The following is a 15,202-nucleotide window of genomic DNA, read 5'->3' on the forward strand; positions in this document are numbered from 1 at the left end:
CATCATTTTCATCATCAGTGTCCATGTTTGCATTTTCTGACTAACATTTTCAGTGAAAGCTTCATCAAATAGTACTGTATTCATTATATATAGATAAAAATTCTTTCTGTCTAATTGCTAACTTAATACAGACCAATGTCTTTATGTTGGGTCATTTGTAAAATCATGGAATCAATTATTAACTAATCCATTATCCTCAACTTAGAGACAAACAACCTACTCTCTAACAAACAATTTGGTTTCAGAAAAAAACTATCCTGTAATCTGCAACTCCTACACTGCAAAAACCTATGGACTACACAACTTGATTAGGACAAAGCAATGGACGCTATTTACATAGACTTCTGTAAAGCCTTTGATTCAGTGGTATATGACAAACTACTAAAACTAATTCTTATGGTATCTCTGGACACCTGTATAACTGGATAGATGCATTCCTGTCAAATAGATAACAAATGGTCAAAATTGGGAGTGTCCTATGAAATTCTGTACCTGTCAACAGTGGTGTCCCTCAAGGCAGTGTTCTAAGACCAATTCTTTTCATACTCTACATAAATGACCTCTTTGATCATACCAGGAGCAACTTGGTTCTCTTCGCTGATGATGTAAAGCTATTCAACACCACTGACAATACTGCTATCCTTCAAAAAGACCTCGACTATGTGTCAGAATGGTCAAACAAATGGCAACTTCAACTCTCAACAAACAAATGCTTTGTCTTATATATTGGCAAAAAAAATCAGAAAATAAAATACAAGCTGAATAGTCAAGATCTTGTTGATGACCTCAATTATGTCAAGGAACTTGGAGTACTCATCTCTAATGATCTAAGTGCTAGTGCCGTGATGGTGAACCTATGGCACGCATGCCACTGGTGGCAGAGCCATTTGTGCTGGCACGCAGGCCGCAGGCAAATTTACCTCACTGTACATGCACACATCCCTCAGCTGATTTTCAACCTGTTTGAGGGCTTTTTCGGTCTCCCAAAGACTTAAAGAAAGCTTTTGCAGACCAAAAAATAGGCCCGTTTTGTCATTCCTATATTTTCAGAAATACTGGAAGTGATGAAACAGGCCCATTTTTTGGTCTGCAAAGACTGCAGAAGCTTTCCTCAAGCCTCTGGGAGGCCGAAAAAGGCCGCAAATGGGCCAAAAATCAGCTGGGAGGCGCAGTGCAGGTAAGGGGGCAGCGAGGGGGATTGCACGTGCATGTGCAGGGAACATGGGGGGTGCATTGCCTTCTGGGTGCTGGCATGTGAGCGTGCACACACAATTTCTGGCACAGGAGTCTCAAAAGTTTAGCCACCACTGTGCTAGAGCCCACTGTAATTACATAGCCAAAAAGGCATTAAGAGTTGTTAACGTAATCCTTTTTCTCTAGTAATATCACACTATAACTAGAGCATACAAAACATTTGCTAGACCAATACTTGAATATAGCTCAGCAGTCTGGAACCCACATTACATATCTGATATTAATACAGTTGATAAAGTCCAGAAATATTTCACAAGAAGAGTTCTCCACTCCTCTAATCATAGCAGAATACCTTATGCCACCAGACTTGAAATTTTAGATTTAGACAACCTAGAACTACATCGCCTTCGGTCTGATCTAAGTATAGTTCATAAAATTGTCTACTGCAATGTTCTACCTGTCAATGAATACTTCAGCTTCAACCACATCAATACAAGAGCACAGAATAGATAAAAAATTCAAGGTAAACCACACCAAACTTGATTACAGGAAATATTACTTCAGCAACAGAATGGTCATTGGCTGGAATACTCTTCCTGACTCTGGTTTCTTCCCCAAACCCCAAAAACTTTAACCTTAGACTGTCTACTATTGACCTCACCCCTTTCCTAAGAGGTCTGTAGGGGGTGTGCATAAGCGCACAAACGTGCCTATCGTCTCTGTCCTATTGTTTCTTTTTTTTATTTGCATCCATTTCATGTATTCATAACCATGTTTATACTTATGCCTGTTATCTAATACTTGCTTGACAAATTATTATTATTATTATTATTAATAATAATAATTTACTGCATGATTTATTTCATTCTATCAAAATCACGAGTGCTTATTGTTTTACAACATGGAAATATGTTTTAACTTAATAAATTTATTTATTATGAGACAGGTTTTCAGTCCTAATTTTAAAATACTTTATTTCTAATTTTATTCATCAGGGAGTTTTATATAATATTTTGCAATATATAATTACTAAAGATGTTATCATAATATAGCAAAATAAACCAGAAACATGTTTTAATAGAGAATGAAAATCTATTAAAATTTTGTATAAAATTACATTTCTTTTTGTATTAGATAAATTTATTTAAAACAGATGTTGAAATATGAAAAAGATTGATTTCTTTAATGTTTCTATTTTAAAATAAAACTTTGATTTTTCAAAACAAATAATACATAGTTTCCAATCATCAGATTATCTTTTTGTTCTCACAGTATTTAGTTTAGCAGTATCAAGAATAGCATATTTTCATTTTTCAGGGCTACTTTTGTTTCATAAATTAGACTGATATTATGTTACAATTTGCACACATACATAGATGTTTATAGCACAGATTATCACAACGATCAGATGAAGTAAATAAAACTATAAAATACAAAGATGGTTATTTTCTTTGGCATCTACATAAAAAACCTTGTACTTGTGGATATTGTTTCCAATTGTGCCAGTGGTTTGTATGCAATTTCAGTAATTTGATCATAGCTGATGAAAAGCTGACAAGATTTCCACAGTGCCCCATTAGATGAAAGCAGCATGAAACCACAGGTTAATCTGCAAACAGATTTTCATGCTTATTACTCTAATGATTCTATCACATTTGATGTAGCAGGCTGCAAGGCGTCTCTCAGCAGCAACAGTGTGCTCCATTTTGATCTCTCTACTCATTAAATGATGTAGTAATTTGACTGACCTCTGACCAGGTGCATAGCTATTCATAATTGCATGTCATTCTGATGGGGAAATTACTTGAGAGAAACCAAAGTATTCATTCTGCTTTCCTGGTCAAAAAACTAACAAAAGAAATATTGCATTAATTTTCAAATGATGATATTACATTTAGTGCCTAGGCCCCATATATCAAAATCTGAAAACTGTTCAGTTACTATATGCGCTTAATCTTAATGGTATCTGTGGATGTCAAGGGCATGGAGGAAATTAAATCGGAAAGTGCAGATAGACCTAAGAAGACATTATCTCTTTATGATTGCAGTTTTGATAGGTATTTCAGTGAATTTCATTTTCGCAGAATGGTAGAAGATGAGTTAGCCACCAGATTTTCTCATTTTTCTTCTCCATGATTTATGTGAGTTGAGTATAAAACTTTTTATGGGAGTGCAGTTACTGAAGATGAGAGGTAAATTAATGCACTGGGTTTCCATCTCGGTTTCATGCACAATTGTCAGAGCTGTACATACGTAATGGATCCCCATCATTATTCAGGGTTGTTTACATTCAAAATATGTAATGAAATCTGTTCAGAATAATGAGGGAAATAAAAGTTTAGAAAATTGTAAAGGTCATGAAGTTTGAGAAATGATGCAATGCTCTCAAAATAACATTTAGGCAATATAAATTACAATATTATGCACCAACCCTGCCTTATAGAGACATGAAGATAAAGTGCTTTCAACTAGTGAAATGCTGTTAGCGCTCTCTGAAGTATGAGAATGTGTAAAATGTTGCTGATTTCATTGTGTGTGTGTGTGTGTGTGTGTGTGTGTGTGTGTGTGTGTAGACATTTTATGGAGGACAATAATGGATTTTACTAAGAGAATTTAATTATTTTTTCTAAGTATGTATTTTCTTCCATAAACATTCCAATAGAAGTTTGATTAAATACTAGCTGGATTGCTGGAAGATTTTTTGTTTTTGTTTTGAAAGGCATTTTCAACCAATACAACTAAATAATAACACTTTTTTTACATTTGGAAATTTGTGGTATAGATTGAGGTTTTAAGTCTTAAGAACTGTCTCAAATGCAAACATTACACATGCAGACATACACGTTTTTATTCTTTAATTAACTCAAATGAAAATATTGCAATCATCAAATAAATCTATCAGCAGTTCTTGAATAGCTCTGTCGTGCTTCCAAGACAGTCCATGTCATTTGAATCAACACCACTATCACATAACTATCATATAAGTAATACCAGTATAAATGAATGAATATTACATAATTTATACTACTAGCTTCAATGTAAATAATTTTGATATGCAAATATCATTAAATTCCACAATATCATGATAAACTTAATTATAAATGAAATGAACGAGTTTGGTCTATGCTCATTTGAAACAAATCTAGAATGAAAACTATAATTAAGAATCCTTAAATTCTAGATTGAAAAAATGTTGCTAGAATGATGGAGATTTTACTTAAACAGAATCTGTTGATACAACTTTCTCCTCCAACAGGTAAGAAATGCCCTTAAAATGGCTTTCAAAGGATGTTTAAAATCTGAATACTGAACAAATTGGGCCAATTTGAATTTAATACTCTAAACTTCATAAACTATGTATAAGTCAACAAATAGTATTGGCTGCAGATGGTTCCTTCTTGAGTGTTTTTCCTCTTAATTGATGTTGCTGGTTTTTTTAGCAGAGATGTTAACCTGTTTTAACCAAAGCTCATTGTTTTATAAGAATGAAACGGTTAAACTATTTCATACATGAATGTAAATAGCCATGTATTTTGTTTAATGATTTTTATAGATAGTCCTCAATTTATGACCATAATGAAGCCTGCCCATTATAGTCATGTCATTGCAATTGTTAAGAGAGCTATTGATGTGACCGCCTCGCTCAAAGACTGCTATCCCAACCTTTCCAGGAATGATCACTAAATCATTGTGTCAGTTGTTCAGTGTTTGTAGAACCGGCTCATATTCCTTTCTCCGGCCCAATTTGCAAACTCCCGACCACCACCATGTGCTAGAAAGTTAGAAAGATTTTCTAGCCAGGGCAAGGAGGGGAAGCAGCATGCTACCCTCGAGAAACAAAGCTGAGAAAGCTTCCTTTCCATGGCACAGTGGTCAATTATCCTGTCCTCCCAGGATTAGAACGAAAGACTTTCCAATCCAAGAAGGACATAGGAACCAGTGCCCTATGCTGAAAAAAGGAAGCAGTTGCAATTTTCCCTGTTGGCTTCCCTGTTGACCTTATGAGAAAACTGACATGGAAGATTACAAATGGTGATCACATGATCATGGTGGGCTTGGCAACCTGCTGTAAGTGTGACCAGATTGCCAAAAGATTGCATTGCCAAAAGCTCAGATTCCAATCATGTGAGGGCCCTGCAATGGCCATAAATTCAAGCACCAGTTGTAAGTGTTATCATAATTGTGAATGGACGCTGAATGAATGATTGTAATCCAGGTAACTAAAATGTACATGACTTGAGTTGGGGATAAGAATGTATGTTGAAATCTATATAAAATTATTAGGTCAACTTCATGGTAATCCCTATGAGACGGTATGGAAGTGAAATTGGACTTTGGATAGGCAGAATAAGAAGATAATCAATGCATTTGAACTTTAGTTTTGTAGAAGAATGCTATGGTTTATGCTGAGAAAACAAACAGATCAAATCAAACTGAGAAAATCAGTCCAGATTTATCATCTGTGGTACAAATGATCAGGCTCAAATTAGCATACTTCAGCCATATTATGAAGATTTTGCTTTCTGGAGATAGTTTTCCCAGGTGATAGGGAAAAAGGAAGAACAGAGGACACCAGCAGTAATGGAATCACTTATGGATGGAAATCACTTATTGTAGCAATGAGTGCACCATTGGAAGACCCGAAATACCAGATTAGGGATAGATCATCTTAGACAATATCTGTATGGGTGCTAGAATTGATAATTACAATGATAAAATCGATCATATAGGCTTCATAGTTTATCTGCACAGAATTGGGCCACTATATGTAAAAATAAGAGCATCGTACCATATTCTGATTTAGCAAAGAATTGGGAATCACAAAATTAAAGACAGTAAATATGTTAGGGTTAGGGATATGGAGTTAAGAAAATAAAAGACCTAGAAAAGCTAAAGCAGAATACTGTAGGGCATATACAGGATTCTACTGGATTGAAGATCTTAAGGTCTTTTTTAATGACCTTAATTGGAACCAGTCACTCCACTACTAAACAAAGCAGTCACTAAGTGGAAAATTACATGATCATGGCTATGCTTTCCATATATTCAGTTTGACTCTTTATGGCTTTTATTTGCCTCCTAATTACTTCCCGCCATTGTGGAGTGCCTGTTTTCTCCTTTGCCCATACCTAAAACAATATGATTGTGCTGCAGCCTGAGGTTGGGAGGAGAATTTAAACAAAGGTCTGTAATGGGCTAGAATTCTCACACACACATGAATTCCCCCCGCCTTCGTTATTAAATAAATTAGGTGTGGGATATATTAATATTTCAGGCAAGTTTTGTCTTTAGTCTAACAATAGCTAGGTAAAAGCCTCTTATGTAGAATTTGTTGAATGTTTGTTTGTTTGTTTATAACATTTATTGGCCACCCATCTTAACTCTGGACAGCTTAGTTACATGTACGGGTAAAATGTAAAAACATAAAAAGTTAAAATCAGACATTAAAACCAAGAACACATGGGGAGGGCGGGGCGGAGTGGGGGGAGGTAGGACTGTTATTACTCAATAAGCCATCTCCATTGCACTGTTCCCCCACTGGGGTCCCAAGCCAAATGGCTGAGCCACATCTTTAGGTCCTTACAAAAAGAGGGTTGGAGCCAACCTCACAAGATGGGGACAAGATGTTCCAGAGGGCAGGAGCAACAACAGAGAAGGCCCTCCTCCTGGATCCTGCCAGCCAAAATAATTGGGCTGCCTCCTCTGCCAGCACGAGTAGTACAGGCTGGACACATGCTGTCTCAGTCCTTTTCCAAGGCAAGTACAGATAGTCCTTCACTACAACTACACTTGAAATCAAAAATTCTGTTGCTAAGCGAGACAGTTAAGTGAGGTTCCCCCCATTTTTCACCTTCCTTGCCACCATTGCTAAATGAATCACTACAGTTGTTAAGTTAGTAACTTGGTTGTTAAGGGAATCTGGCTTCCCCATTGACTTTGCTTGTCAAAAGGTCTCAAAAGATGATTACATATCATAAATATGAGCCAGTCACCAAGTGTCCAGATTTTGATTACGTGACCTTGGGGATGCTTTAGGTATGAAAAATGGTCATAAGTTTTTTCAGTGCAGTTGTAACTATGAACAGTCACTAACCAAAAGTTGTAAGTGGAGGATTACCTGTACTATCCTTCAGGGATTCTTATAGGAAGGTGTAAAATATGCACTGGGTCAAAAGAGACCAGATTGATTGCTGTAAGTGTGTGTGTGTGTGTGTGTGTGTACATTATGTATGTATGTATGTATGTATGTATGTATGTATGTATTTATGTATGTATGTATGTATGTATGTATGTGTTATATATATGTATATATATTTGCTGGATTACCAGTGGGAGAGATTAAGCAGATGAAATACAGTATTTAAAAGTATTGATGTGCTTCTTCAGTTGCTATGATGTATGGACTTCCAACATTTCTTGTGCAGTATGAAATATTAGAAATATTTTGATATTAAAATTACACTTCTCATAGTTACTTCTTTGTTTGAGGAAAAAGTACTTTGATGAGGTACTTTGCTGTCATATTTTGCCTGATCAAAGTTTTAAACTACATTTCCCAAAAATATAATCATATCTTGACTTATTTATGTTTTTATCAGTTTCTATTAAGTTAAATGGTACTGTCATTGCAACCTTTGGCTTATTTTTTTAAAATACTTTTCTTTGACAGTTAATACCTGGAAAATTGATTACATATTATTATTGTAGTATAAATGAGTAGTCACAGTGTAATGCAAAACAGATTTGGTTTTTTTTATGGGCTTAATAAACAAAACCTATAGTTACAGCAAAACAAATGATAAAAAATAAAATAATAACAATAATTTAAATCACAAATGATTTAATTTAGTTTATATGTTATGTTACTTTCATATTTTAGACATGAATGTTCTTGAATGATTTGAAATGGATGATGTACTTATTGGATTATATAAGGAAAATGGCTTCATTTTGTTTAACTCTAATTCAAACAATTTATTATTTCATTTATTTGCATATTTTAAATGCCTTTAATTGCCTTTTTTATTCATATTTATATTTCGTGTATGTAAAACATGTCCATGATAAAATCTGTCTCTTTTTATTTTACGTTTTAGGAGATTATTTTAAGAAATTCAAATTCTGAAACAAAAAAAATTGTCAGAAAATCTGACCCCAGAATCTGAATAAAGTGGAACACTACTGAATTACATACACCTATTAATACATAATACAATACAAATGAGATATGTTGACATCAATCTACTCAGATTTGAACATTTAATTTTTGCACAAATATATTATTATCTGTTTTGTTTCCTTTTTTCCCCAGTCTGCTGCTGAACAAGCCAAAGCTAGATTACAGTTGGTCCTTGAAGCTGCTGGTAAGTAAAGCCAGTGAAAATATTAATTAAAAAAATAAAGAAGATAGATTTTCAACAGCCACATTACTTATGTTTGTTATTGTTATATAGTTAATAAATCAACCCTAGTATATTATATGATTAATTACTGCATTTACAGTATCTAGACAGGTATAAGAATTCATTTGAAAAAAAAGACAGTGCCAAAATATCCTAAAATTAGTACAAGGTAAACATCTTTGTCAAATCCACAATACATTATTTGCTTTATTGAATTCTAATTTTATTCTAAAGTTTTGTTTGCTTCATCCAGTGTCAAGACTATCTTTGTTTTAATTTTAGATTCATTTTAACTTAAATCTCATGATGAAATCATTGTTTAAGACATCCTGTTTTTCAGAATATTACAGATACCATGAGTTTTATCCATTTGTATCAGATGCATATTTTTAAAATTATTTCAGATTCTTGCAAAACCTCTTAATACTATTTAAAAACAACAACCTTAAACTAGAATTTATAGATTCGTATTCTGGAATAAAATATGTGATTAGAAAATAAGTGTCATAAAATTTTAAATAATATTATTTCCTTTTCTATGGCTTCATGTTAACAAACATCTTCTAGACAATTTTCAGGAAAAACATGAAACTTATGTATTTTTAAAATACCCTATTCAAAATGAAAATTATTCAAGCTGTTCCTTTCAATGTAAATGGAAGTAGATTTTCATCTGATATCAAATTATCTTAAAGAAAGAATCAGGGGAGCCTTTTGTGAGAGGTTTGTTGAAATATTGAAAAGGAATATAGCTTTTGGATTCATCCTAATAATTAAATGACCAATACACAGTGTTTTTTAAAGCTTTGGGAGTTAACACTTTGCTCTTTTCACTTCCATGTTTCCACATTTATTCTATAAGTTCTTTTTTAACTATATCAAATTGCTGTAATTTTCATTTGTATTTTTATTTATGAAGTATATTTGTAATAAAGCATTCATGCAGAAGGATGCTAAAAGACCATATTTTCATTAATGATAAAAAATTAACTTGAATCTCTGGTGTGTGTGTGTTTCTCTCTCTCTCTCTCTCTCTCTCTCTCTCTCTCTTGGTATACAATACAGTTATTGAGCACTCTTAAATAACACTGACTATATTAATTATTATTAGTACTTTGGAGAGATCAGCAAAAACATTTGAACCTCAGAGAATCTATTAATAGCAATGTATTATTAATAGTAATATATTTTAAAATTTTATTTTAAGAGTATATTTTAAAGTATTATATATATAAACAATATTATATCTCATATTTCTCTTTATATTGGATTCAAAATGACTTTTGAAATATATTTATGTAGCCATTATATATTTCACTTTTGCCTTCAAAAAGACTTTTATATAAATTATATTACATGTTTGTACAGATTACATCATTCTTAACATTTTTTAATATACTTCATAGTTTTCATTTTATTTATATATTTCTTTATTCAGCTACAGAAACTAACCAAATAATCTGGGAAGGAAATAATTTTATATCCTTAAGAGGTCCCACTTTATCACTAATCATGATATATTTGAGTGACTTTATTTACTTATTTTTTCACTAGAATAAATAAGTATTGCATTATTTTAATACAATTTAACAATATCACATCAATGTGCTCTATTTGAGCAGATGTTAAGCAGGCAGTTCCTGAATGTTAATTCTGAGAGGGTGGTATGTTTAAGCCTATCTAAAGTATGTTGCATGTGGGCTTTCCAGGCTTAGTTACAATGCTCTCTCTCTTGGGAGAATTTTAAAGCTAAACCTCTTTCTTTTTGTCACTCTATATGGACTCTCTCAAGTCAGTATAAAGCAGATCATCCCTAGGCTAAAGCTCTTCAGCTTTTGTTATTGGGCTCTGTAGGCCTGTAATTAGGCCTCCTGGTAGGCCTTGCAGCCTAGTTAATGGTCATATGGAGTTTCTGTGAGGCAGACTGGCTTTGTATAAATTCTTCGTTGGAATATGTTTATGGGTCACTTCATACCAGGACCGTGTTTTGTCCTTGTGCCCTATAGGCAGACAAGGAACTGGTTCCCTTGACCATGGACAGCTCTCTTTGCTGCTCATAGTCTACTCAACTAATCCCCAGTGTAAACAGAGGATTTAGCGTAGCTTCTGTCACTTACAGTTGCCAAACCACTTGGGTGTCTGTGATTTCTTTTCCAGCATTAATTATTGAATGATGGAGAACAGTAAAAGGTTTCATGGTTGTTTGTACATTAAATATATCCTTCTTGTCTCAAATACTGACAAGACAGTATTCACAATATTAAATACTTCATCCCAGTAGAAAATACATATACTTATATGCATTATACAAATACTTAAATACATATTTAAGTAATCCATATTTTAATTGAATTTTTAAAATGTATACTTTACAAACACATTTTATATGAACATTTCCAAATAATTAGTTTGTGCTAATCATATAAAAATGGTGTCCAAAATTTTCTACTCTGCAAAGAGTCTTTTCAACTTATAAGAACAATTGCAGAAATTGATTGATGTGTGCTTTCAAAGTCGCGAGTTGAAATGACTGATCTGCATGTGGAATCTGCATTTCAAACCTGTTTCTAAAAAAACATGCAAAATACTATATTTTAAAGAAAGAATTGTTGATGGCTTAAAGCAGACTTCAAAATAGAGTTGTTAATAGGACGTTAGCAATATGTGATAAAAACTAATGGAAGAATTATTTATGTTTTATATATAATGAAGTTGTTTGACAGCTTATCTGAATATTTAGCTGTTTAACTCATTATGTTCTGATTATATAGCCAGTTTGTTCACTTAGCTGTGCATCACAATTATTTAAAAAAAATTCTCTGTAAATGAAGTGGATAGTAAAACATAAATATATTGATGTTAGATGTGGCAAATGCAGAATATTTTTTCTATGATTTTCTTCAACATTTCATTAGAGTGTGATAAATCTGTATTTGTTCAGTCTTATAAGTGGTATACAGTCTGTGGGGCTAAGATGTTTCATGACAGATGTGGCTGAGGAGACCACATACATAGAATATATGATTTTAGTCTGGTGGAACTAATAGGATCATTCATTACTTTACAGATCTTTCCTTTTTTGTTTCTTTAATGAAAATTGTTTAGTTAAATAGACGAGTCTTTTAGCTCAGTGCTTAGTAACTGTGCAAAGCCAGTTTTCAGGCCAGCTGGGAAGAAATGAAATATTACAAATGTCCATTTAAATATTATATATCAGAAATGATTAATTTAAAAAAGAATAGTATGAGATTGCTTATATTTCTACAGTATTGTTTTTAATATTAGCTCTATTTATATTCATAGGGCTACCTCTTATGTTTTCTTTGGAAGGTAAAATTACCACAAATGGATCATGTGCAATATGCTTATGCACGTCTTTCAGTAATTTACATTACGAAAATAATATAGCAATATAAAATGTATATTAATAATATTAATAATGTTCTATCAAGTCATTGGTTTGTATTTAAAAGTTTGTATATGTATTGAGATTATAAACCTTCCCTATAATTTCCAGTGACTGGAACAAGAAATTGGCAATATATTTTGGATGTCTTAGAAGAGAATGTCATAGATTAGAGTTGAACTGTGACATTCTTGGTGCTCTCTGAACTTGCTTGTTTGCTTGCAGACATTTCATTATGCAACTAGGGAACAGCATTAGTGTGAGTGGAGTTTGTTGCATGTTTATATATAGCTCCCCTGTTTCCTTTTTAAGATATAATGACTTCCCGAAAATAAATATTTTGCCTATTTGGGATATAGCTGTCTGGTGCAAGCAACCAGAACCACATGTTTAGAGTTCAAGCTAACTATTTTATTGTAGCAGTCCCCAACCTTTTTGGCTCTTAGGATCAACAGTGGTGGCATGAGTGGGAGAGGGTTGAGCACTTCCACAAATGCAGCTTTGTGAGCTCACAGGCTTGCCTGCTGCTTATGTGGCCTGGTTTTCAATGGGCCACAGTCTGGCCCATTGGCTGGGGACCCCATAGGCTGGGGACCCCTAATTTATTGCATTCTGCCTGTAATAGAGGAATCTCCCCAGGTTGCTTGCCTTCTCTTGGAATGAAAACAGATAAAGCCCCATAAGCTAATTCCCCGATTAATCCCTTCTCATCCAGCTGGCAATTCCCAACAGTAGCTGACTTAACAATTCCTTATTTATTATTTTTTTATATTTATATATTTTTTATAAATAACTCAAAGCAACAATCGTATCTAATACTTTTTTCTCCTAATGTGTTTCCCTCAACAACAACCTTGTGAGGCAGGTTGGGCTCATAGACAGTGTCTGGCCCAAAGTTAGCTAGCCAGCTTTCATGCCTAAAGCAGGATTAGAGTTCAGAGTCTTTTGTTTTCTAACCTGGTATCTTAGCTGATGAACAGATTAAGTAATTTGTTTGCTAATGTAATTATTTCAATATTTCCTTGGTGGTTATGCCTGTAGCACACAGATTCCTTATTTTTTTCTTTCCACAAAAATAACAGGAAAAAAATCCCTCCGTTATTCAGGCAGGTAGAACTCTACATAAGGGAAGAACTCAGCTTGAAAACAAATTTATTTCCAAGATATATGAAGAGAGATGCAGAATTCAGAGAAAAGCAGTCAAAATGGTTTAATTTGAGAAGTTATTCCTTTCTACATGCTTTTGTCTTGTGCCTTGACAAATTGGCAAGAGGTTAAGGTGACACAAAGCAGCAGTAGCTTAGGCTTGTGGAATCAAGTTATAATGACCAGCCGTGATTAAAGCGATCTAAGAGTTATAAACATACTTCAACCTGTGTTTTCTTTATCAAATCATAACAGCAGAGTGTAGTTGATGCTAAACAACATGGTCTATTAGAACACACTTAGAAGAGAGTGACAAATTCAGAGCTTTTCTAGTCAAACTAAAATGTATTTCCTACATTGTCAACTACATTTGGCAACTTTCTTTTCTAGAATATTCTCTCCCAATAAATATACATGCAAGGTTCTCATATTTGTGTGTGTGTGTGTGTGTGTGTGTGTGTGTGTGTGTGTGTAATTCTCCCAGAAACCATATTGATTAAAAATATGTTTTAAAATAAGGTACCTGCTTAAAAAATTAGTACATCCCTGTTTACAGATGTAAACTAGTCTGTCTGTCTGTCTCTTTCTCAACACACACAAACACACACTCTCTCACACACATACCACATTGATCCAAAATTACATACACATACACACAAGCAAAAGTTTACATCAAAAACAACAGGCTACCTGTAAGTATCAGCAAAGTATGGGTTTTGAACTTTATGTGTCAGGCTAAAACTATTTATGACATAAAACATCCACATCCATGATTCATCTAGAATTTACAATACAAACAAGAGATGGTAAGGTTGTTTTGAAATATTTAGGAGGAGTTAAAGAATAAAAATAGGAACATTTTGCAGAATAGCTTCCCCTTTTCTTTTTCACTTAGTAGGATGAGAGCAGCTATGAAAAAAGAAATTATAAGTACCATTTTGCTACCAAATCTTGGGGTGCTGGAGTACTAAAACTGGAGCGGTGCTGGCAATTAGTTACCTATGCATCATGTTTTCAATTTACATTAGATCACTTGAACAATTTCTACATTTATATATTCCAACACATGTAGAATTTTTTCAAGTGATCTAATGTAATTTGAAAAGATGAGGAACAGGTAACTCACCTTGTTAACTTCAAATTCGTTAAGCTGCCTAGAGTTACCCTGAAGTGAGATGGGCAGCCTATACATTTTATATTTTATAAATAAATAATAACTATATTTCCCAAGTTTTGTAAATAATGCCAAACAAGAATCTAATTCATTATTCTAAAATATTGTATTTAAAAGTATGGGGAGAGCATAGGTGGAGAATTTGAAGAACCTTTTAATTAACTCATTTGATTCATTTTAGTAAATGTTGCCTAATTGATTATATCCCCCAGGCATGTTTTATCTTCCAGTCTTCACTTAATATATAAGGTAAAATCTCTTGAATTTTCTGTTCTTCTTTGTCCAAGATTCCCTAGCAACTGGAAACTTGTTTAGTGATAAAGATTAAATGTCCATTTGTATCTTATCTGCCATACATACAACTTCCTAGAACAGATTCCAAGAATCCCCTTACTTTTATTTGTGCCATTTCCTTGCTGCCCTTCCAGGCATAGTCCTTGCACATCCCACTGAACTTAGAGATATCCCACCGTTTGCAATGTCCTTAACTCTGGCCATGGTAAATTCCTGCCTGTGGCCTATAAAATATGCTGGATTGCTGCCTACTCTCCTTAGTACCACCATTTCTCATGAAACCAACCAATCCACATAGAAAGAACCTGTAGGTGGACTAATTTACACTGCAATAAAATGTAACAGTGTAAAAAAAGATTATGCTGTACAGTTTTCATGTTGTTTCCTAAAAGTTGTTAAACTTTTTTACTTCCTTGATAACCTCTGGAAAAAAACCCAGTAATATCTGTTTTCAAAACTATAAATAAAAAAGGTGCTCCCTCCTTCGTTCCCAAAGAAATAAATAACTAATATGCAAAAATCTGTTTTCTCCCATTTGTAAAGAAGAGTAAAAAAAAAACCGTTGCAAGTTAGGCTACAGGAAGT

At 33.6% G+C, this 15,202-nt stretch overlaps 1 protein-coding gene across 2 annotated transcripts in view; it reads left to right on the forward strand.

The window, feature by feature from the left end:
• The window catches only part of RSRC1 (arginine and serine rich coiled-coil 1), a 148,714-nt gene that overhangs the window by 70,210 nt on the left and 63,302 nt on the right, over positions 1-15,202 (forward strand). For both annotated transcript variants that reach the window (XM_026705857.2, XM_026705858.2), the window contains exon 6: positions 8,507-8,558. In XM_026705857.2, coding sequence (XP_026561642.1) covers positions 8,507-8,558 — 52 coding nt within the window. The remainder of the gene's footprint in view (positions 1-8,506; positions 8,559-15,202) is intronic.

Source organism: Pseudonaja textilis, chromosome 4 (assembly GCF_049901715.1).
Source record: "Pseudonaja textilis isolate UNSWEBS1 chromosome 4, rPseTex1.2, whole genome shotgun sequence".
Lineage (NCBI taxonomy): Eukaryota > Metazoa > Chordata > Lepidosauria > Squamata > Elapidae > Pseudonaja > Pseudonaja textilis.